Consider the following 7,630-nt stretch of genomic DNA (forward strand, 5'->3'; position numbering starts at 1 on the left):
CTACACACCTTATTGCCACTTACACATTGGGTAGTTATAAGAATACAGGCTTGTGGGGCTAAAATATCTTGATTCTTCTACTTTTACCAGACTACTTTAAATCATTAATTAAAAAGGATATATATGTATGTATATGTAGGTATGTGTTTTGTGTGTGTGTGTGTATGTATGTGTATCTACATATGTGTACATAGATATATATATTAGAATCCTGAAACTTTTTTATTATCCTGTTTGGCTGGATTGACTGCTGTTTCCAGTATAATGTTTTACTAAAACTGAATTTAATAAACAGGAAAAGACAGAGATGCTTTTATGATAGAGTTTAAATTCAGCCACCTGAGTTTTCATCAGTATCATTAATCACCTTGCCTGCCTACCACATAAGGCAAGGTCCCATTGTGCTGATCACTCAGCCACACCTCTTCACATCCCCGCCAGCCCCGGCCCAGGGTCCCCCTCTCCACCTGGCATTCTTGCTTCCCAGTTCCCACAACATTTGTGATTTCCCACAGCTGGCCCATTGGAAGAAGAGCGGTTTGGCTTCCCTGCATTCAGCGGCATCTCTCGCCTGACCTGGCTGGTCTCCCTCTTTGGAGAGCTTTCTCTTGTGTCTGCCACTTTGGAAGAGCGAAAGGAAGATCAGTATATGAAAATGACAGTGTGTCTGGAGACAGAGAAGAAAAGGTAAGTCATGAGAAGCCATGAGGAGGAGGAAATTTAAGGACATCCTAGTACATTCGCAAGTATGATCCAAAGGGAGCCCCGAGGGGCTAGACCCTCACTCCCAGCTCCAGAAAGGCTGTCTACTTCTGCAGATGGAGTGCTGAGATCGCACTTGTGTTGCCTCATCTCATCCTCTCAGCAGCCCTGTGGGGTAAAGAAGGCAAACATAATCCCATCTGCCAGTCAGTAGACAGAGGTTTACAGAATGCCAGCAGGTTGCCTAAGTCACACAAGTAATTCATAGCAGATTTAGTAGTGGAAATTACGTTAACTTGGCTGGGCATGGTGGCTCAGGCCAGAGCACTTGGGGAGGCCAAGGGTGGTGGTTTATCACCTGAGGTCAGGAATTTGAGACCAGACTGGCCAACATGGTGAAACCCTGTCTCTACTAAAAATGCAAAAATTAACCGGGTGTGTTGGCGCACGCCTGTAGTCCCAGCTACTTGGCAGACTGAGGCAGAATTGCTTGAACCTGGGAGGCAGAGGCTGCAGTGAGCTGAAATCAGGCCACTGCATTTCAGCCTGGACAACAGAGCAAGACTCCTTCTTGAAAAAAAAAAAAAGAAAGAAAGAAAAAGAAATTATGTTAACTCTGTGACCTGATTTTTTTCCAGTGTTTTCTATGAAAGTTTTCAGGCATATTGTGAAGTTGAAAGAATTTTTCAGTAAACACCCGTCCACCTAGACTCTGCCATTAACACTGTACGTGTTCCCTGCAGGGCCACACATTCACCCCTCGGTGGAGCCAGAGTGTGAGGTTCTGTGCTTCAGCTTCAGCATCCCGTCACCCTGTCACACTGTTCCCAAAACGTTCTGACTTATTTCTGATACCAAGTCTTTTTTAACAAAAACACATTCATAATTTTCCTCCCAAAGCACCTGGGCTCTGTAAATTATTTAGAACAGTAAGGAATTTAGAGTGTTTCTAGATGCCTTTCCAGAGAGGTGGTAGTAAAAGAAGCAGATGTTGGGTATTTTAAAAAGAAAAAAGAATTTGAGTCCCTGAATGAAGCCTGATCTAGTCCATTTTGAGGAGTTTCTTCTTCGCTAGGAAAAGGCAGAGAGGCCTTGCAGATGAAGGGAAAGCACATGGAACTCAGTAGTGCTGCCTATGGAATGACCGACAGTGGTGGCCCAGGCTCTAGTGTGGCCATGTTAGTGTTAGGATTGCAGCCATGGTCAGACCTGTACACAGACAGTTGTAGTACCCTGTAATTAGAGGTAAAGATACTATAGGGTGCTGTAGGAGCAGAGGGAAGGGGAACCTGTACTAGGTCAGCTCATGCTTCTGACGAGAGGAAGTGCCTTGTTTGGTCTTGAAGTTGAGTAGGAGTCAATGAGGAAGCAAGATGTGGGGGAGGCAGAGGCTGACTCTCTCTTTTTCTTTTTTTTTTTTTAATAATGAGACAGAGTCTCACTCTGTCACCCAGGCTAGAGTGCGGTGGTGCGATCTCAGCTCACTGCAACCTCCACCTCCCAGGTTCAAGCAATTCTCCTGCCTCAGCCTCCCGAGTAGCTGGGATTACAGGCGCCTGCCACCATGCCTGGCTCATTTTTGTATTGTTAGTAGAGATGAGGTTTCACCATGTTGGCCAGGATGGTCTCAAACTCCTGACTTCAAGTGATTTGCTCGCCTTGGCCTCTCAAAATGCTGGGATTACACACGTGAGCCACTGCACCCGGCCCTGACTCTCATTTTTGCACAGGAGAGGCAAGTATCAGATGAGGGGTTGGGACAGAGAGCAGTTAATATAATATAATAATAACTTCTTAAAATCATAGTACTTTCCATGTCCCAAACCGCATTTTAAAAAAATTTTTTATCTACTTATTTATTTATTTTGAGACCAGGTTATGAGACTGGCTGATTTTCGTATTTTTGGGTAAGATGGATTTTTGCCATATTGTCTAGGTCAGTCTCAAACTCCTGGGCTCAAACGATCCACCCACATCAGCCTCCACGCCTGGCCACAAATTGCATTTTTATCTCACAGTGTCACAGCAGGATAGGTAAAGCTGTATACTTATTACCATTACTTATTTTTACTAGTAAGGAAATTGAGGTACAAGAAAGATCTTGACATTCTGCATTCCCTCAAATCCCAAGATTCCATATTATTTATAAGGGCACGAGAGGCCGGAAACGGTGGCTCACGCCTGTAATCCCAGCACTTTGGGAGGCTAAGGCAGGTGGATCACCTGAAGTCAAGAGTTCAAGACCAGCCTGGCCAACATGGTGAAACCTCATCTCTACTAAAAATACAAAAATTAGCCAAGCATGGTGCCTGTAAACCCAGCTACTGGGGAGCCTGAGGCAGGAGAATCGCTTGAACCTGGAGGCAAAGGTTGCAGTGAGCCGAGACTACACCACTGCACTCCAGCCTGGGCAACAAGAGCAAACATCTCAAAAAACAAAAAAGGACATGAGAAATTTTCTTAGGAAGACTATGTAGAATACCTCAAGTTTATTTTTATTCAGTGTCAAAATAAAGCACTGAATAAATTGCATTAAAATTAATCTTTGTTACCATCTCCTAGAACATTTGCTAGACTGTACTATGAGCTTTTAAAACTAGTCATAGGAGGCCAGCTGCGGTGGCTCACGCCTGTAATCCCAGCAATTTGGGAGGCCAAGGCAGGTGGGTTACCTGAGGTCAGGAATTCAAGACTAGCCTGGCTGACGTGGCAAAACCCCATCTCTACTAAAAATATTTTTTTAAAAGTAGCCAGACGTGGTGGCAGGTGCCTATATTCCCAGCTACTTGGGAGGCTGAGGCAGGAAAATTGCTTGAACCCAGAAGGCAGAGGTTGTAGTGAGTCAAGACTGCACCACTGTGCTCCAGCCTGGGCGACAGAACAAGGCTCCATCCCAGAAAAAAAAGAAAAAAAAAAGTCACTGAAGGAATTCCCCTGCTTGATGGCAAATTAAATGAAAGATTTTTTGGTTGTGAGGTTGACACATTCACCCACAGCCTCTGGGAGGCTGGTGACTGCAAGGAGGATGGGTACCTGACAAGGACCTGTTACCAGGCAGTCTGGTGCCAGCAAGCACCCACTTGTGTTCTTATGTAATCTCTAACATGATTCTTTTGTCTTCTGTCTTTGCAGTCCACTGTCATGGATTGAAGAAAAAGGGCCTGGTCTAAAACGAAACAGATATTTAAGCTTCCATTTCAAGTCTGGGTCCCTGGAGAATGTGCCAAATGTAGGAGTGAATAAGAACATATTTCTGAAAGATCAAAATATATTTGTCCAGAAACTCTTGGGCCAGTTCTCTGAGAAGGAACTGGCTGCTGAAAAGAAACGCATCCTGCACTGCCTGGGGCTTGCAGAAGAAATCCAGAAATATTGCTGTTCAAGGAAGTAAGGAAAGGAGTTGATGCAGCACTTCCAAGATGGCACCAGAGTTTGGTTCTTCTCAAGAGTTGACCATTATCTCTATTCTTACAATTAAATGTGTTGGGGAAACAAGAATCTTATTGTTATGAGCTATGTTGGGATATTTGGGGTTAGGGGCTATGCAGTGGGGACAAGGCGAGAATGAACTCGTTGATTGAGCTGAACTAAATGCTTTGTAAGTCTGATTTCACTTACTCCTCCTAACAGCCCTATGAGATGGGTACTAGCAGACTTTTTTTTTTTGAGACGTAGTCTCACTCTGTCACCCAGGCTGAGTGTAGTGGCACCATCTCGGTTCACTGCAGCTTCCACGTCCTGGGTTCAAGCAGTTCTCCTGCCTCAGCCTCCCAAGGAGCTGAGGATTACAGGCACATGCCACCACGCCTGGCTAATGTTTGTATTTTTAGTAGAGATGAGGTTTCGCCACATTGGCCAGGCTGGTCTCACTCGAACTCCCAACCTCAGGTAATCCACCTGCCTCAGCGCCTCCCAAAGTGCTGGGATTACAGGCATGAGCCACCATGCCTGGCACCAGGTCTCTTTTCACTGTATAGTAGAAAATGTTGTTTGAACAGAACCCTCTGAGATGATGGAGCCACTGCCTTTCTACTCTTGTGTTCTCAGCTGCCCTCTCTATCCTGGGGGTTGCTGCTGCTGCTGGAGCCCACACAGGCCATGTGCCACTGTGGCATTTCCTAAGCACTTCTGCCTCTGAAAGTGGCACCCCATGCCCCAGTCACAGTTCTTTCAGAGTGTCACAGAAGGAAATAATCCAAATGTATTCCTCAGCAATCTGTCCCTCTGTCAAATTTGAAGAAAAAAAAAAGCCCTTAATCCCACTGTACTAATGCTCCTAAGTGTTGGGGGATCCTCCAGGAGGGCCTTGTGTCTCCAGGCAAGAGTCAACACAGCGGTGCCCTTTGCCCCTCAGCCCCTCTCCCTGTGGCAGCAGTGACACAGTGCCTGTCTGGTGAAGCTGGAAGAGGGACTAAGCACATGACACCCAGCCACCCTCTCCCTCTGAACTGATATCCTTAGGATGCACCTGCGCTTGTCCATGTGGCAGATGACTGAGGCAGCCGCCTCCTCTGCAAGTAGATGACCTGCAGCTGTGATGAATTGAGTTACCCTAAGACAGGGCAGTTACCCTAAGATAGAGCCTAAGAGTTACCCTAAGACAGAGCCTAAGAGTTAACCTAACACAGAGTTACCCTAAGAGCCTAAGACAGAGTTACCCTAAGGTGGAGCCTAAGAGTTATCCTAAGACAGAGTTACTCTGCAGGGAGCCAAAAGCCCGTGGGATGTGACCAACTCAGCATTCCGCTGGAGGCTATATGATCAAACAGCAAACTGTTTATCATGAATGCAGGATGTGGGCAAACTCACACTGCCTTGCCACCAAAAGGTTTGCTGAGGGACATCACTCCCTGGCGCCAGGCTCCTGGAAGTTATCTATTGAGAAATCTAGTGCCTATTATTCAAAGGATGCAGTCCCGCAAGCCTGCTGTGAACCAAACGACTGACCGACAATTACCCGACAACCATCCTCCCACTTTATCTCTTTCGTCTAATAAATACAGAGGGCTGTGTAAAGCTCAGGGCCCTTGTCCACTAGAGGCAAGATGCCCCTGAACCCTTCTTCCAAATACACTCTTTTGTCTCTTGTCTTTTGTTCCCACATTTGCCCCCCTTTGTTCAGTCCCCCAAGGTCTATGCAGATTACAAGTGACGCCCCAAACAGCAACAGGATCAGGTGCTCTGCATAGTGGCATCTGAAAACACAGGACTTCGAGGACATGAATGAAGAAGTTCTGCTGGAGCAGAGGAACTGAAATTGACAAGGCGAATGGGGACCCCGAAACGAGTCTGCAGCAGCAGATAGAAGGTCAGTGCCCTAAAGAGGTACTGATCAGTGCCATAAAGAGGTACTGGGAGCAGTGCTTTAAAGAAATACTGGAAATAGGAAGTTTTCTGAATCAGGGTAATAAGGGGAAGAATTTGTCTATCGAAGAAAAACGTTATGTGCAGTTGCTTAAAGTTCTGTTGAGACAGTCTGGAGTTCAGGTTAATTCGCAGACACTAACCTCCTGCAGGAGCCATAAAAGGTTATTACGCATAACCCATGGTTTCCACAGGCAGGCACTCTTGATGTGGAAAATTGGGACAAAGCAGGAGAAGGATTAAAACAGGCCCATCAAAAAGGTCTTAGTTGATTCTTCTGTTTTCTCCACTTAGAGTTTAGTTCGTACTGTACTTCTACCATTATCTTCTCATTATTCTGTGGGACAGCAGGCTGAATCTAAAAATCTGAAAGAATCTGTTGTCCTACCAACAGCTCCAACTGAAAATAAAAAACAGGAGAGGGAGGATACAAATTGGCCTATACTGCCTCCTCCAATTGCAGAAACATCCGTACCGCCTCCTTCGGTAGCAGAAATAGAAACCCCAATACAAGAATTTTACACTCTGCTGTCACACCTGGAGAGCCCCTAGGACCTTGCGCTTTTCCTATTTCCGTAAGGCCTGATCCAAATAATCCACAGCAGTTTATTCACAAACACACCACACTAGAATTTCAGTTGTTGAAGGAATTAAAAACTAACGTGGTCAGTAACAGAGTACAAAGTCCATGGTTCCCAGAGGAAGGAATGCTAGATGTAGAACTCTGGGAACAAGTGGGGAGAAATCTTAAACAACATCAGGTGCAAAGGCATCAAGTCCCAGTAAAATATTTAATGTTATGGGCTTTAATTAGAGCAGCCCTGGCTCAGTTACACACAGAAGAGCCTAAAAAGCGGAAGGAGGAGAAAATCTCACCTGCCTTATCACCTCCTCTTCCCCCAACCGCAGTATCACCAGGTCAAAATAACAGGAAACGGAGGTCTGACCTAAGCCTCCTCCTCCAATAGATAGGAAAAAGGACAGAGGATATGCCACAGCCATCAGTCTGTTAGATATGAGTTCTAAATTTCTCTTCAAAGAATCAATGTCAGTATGTTCAATTCTTTGCCTTCTACTTTTAAACTTAACTTTCTTGTAAAGCAACCTTTTTCAATTACCTGTTCCACCCCGACTCATTCCGATTACCTGCTCCACCCTGACTCATTCCAAGTTCCTGCTCTGCCATAACCATTTTTCCCACCAAACCACTCACCCCCGTCACTCTCTTTAGCCAACTGGAGTAAATTTAGCCTGTGTGGTCTAACCCTAGCCAATAGGGGAATGACACAGCAGCAGGGGCCATGTGCATCAGGGATAAGACCCCCTTCCCCTCCCTTGTCTGAGTGTGTGCTCACCATTGCTCCATCTGTAAGGGCGCACCCTTCTATAGGAGTACATTGACTTGCTGAGAATTAAAAAGAAAATGTTATATTCTAGTGCTATTTCTTTTGCGGCACCAAAATTTCACTTATAACAATTTGGGGGCTTGCCTATGATTACATTCCCCTCCAGGGGTGGTCTCAGCTCCTCTCTCATGAGGAGGCACGCTCCACCCCTTTGTGGT

General features: G+C 45.6%; 1 protein-coding gene across 1 annotated transcript in view; it reads left to right on the plus strand.

The window, feature by feature from the left end:
- BLVRA (biliverdin reductase A) overlaps positions 1–4,200 on the plus strand; it is a 45,928-nt gene extending 41,728 nt beyond the window's left edge. Inside the window, exons 7-8 of the mRNA XM_010381585.2 lie at positions 516–687; positions 3,835–4,200. Coding sequence (XP_010379887.2) covers positions 516–687; positions 3,835–4,093 — 431 coding nt within the window. The 3' untranslated portion in view covers positions 4,094–4,200. The remainder of the gene's footprint in view (positions 1–515; positions 688–3,834) is intronic.
- The last annotated feature ends 3,430 nt before the right edge of the window (positions 4,201–7,630 follow it).

The sequence above is a fragment of the Rhinopithecus roxellana genome, chromosome 6, assembly GCF_007565055.1.
Source record: "Rhinopithecus roxellana isolate Shanxi Qingling chromosome 6, ASM756505v1, whole genome shotgun sequence".
NCBI lineage: Eukaryota > Metazoa > Chordata > Mammalia > Primates > Cercopithecidae > Rhinopithecus > Rhinopithecus roxellana.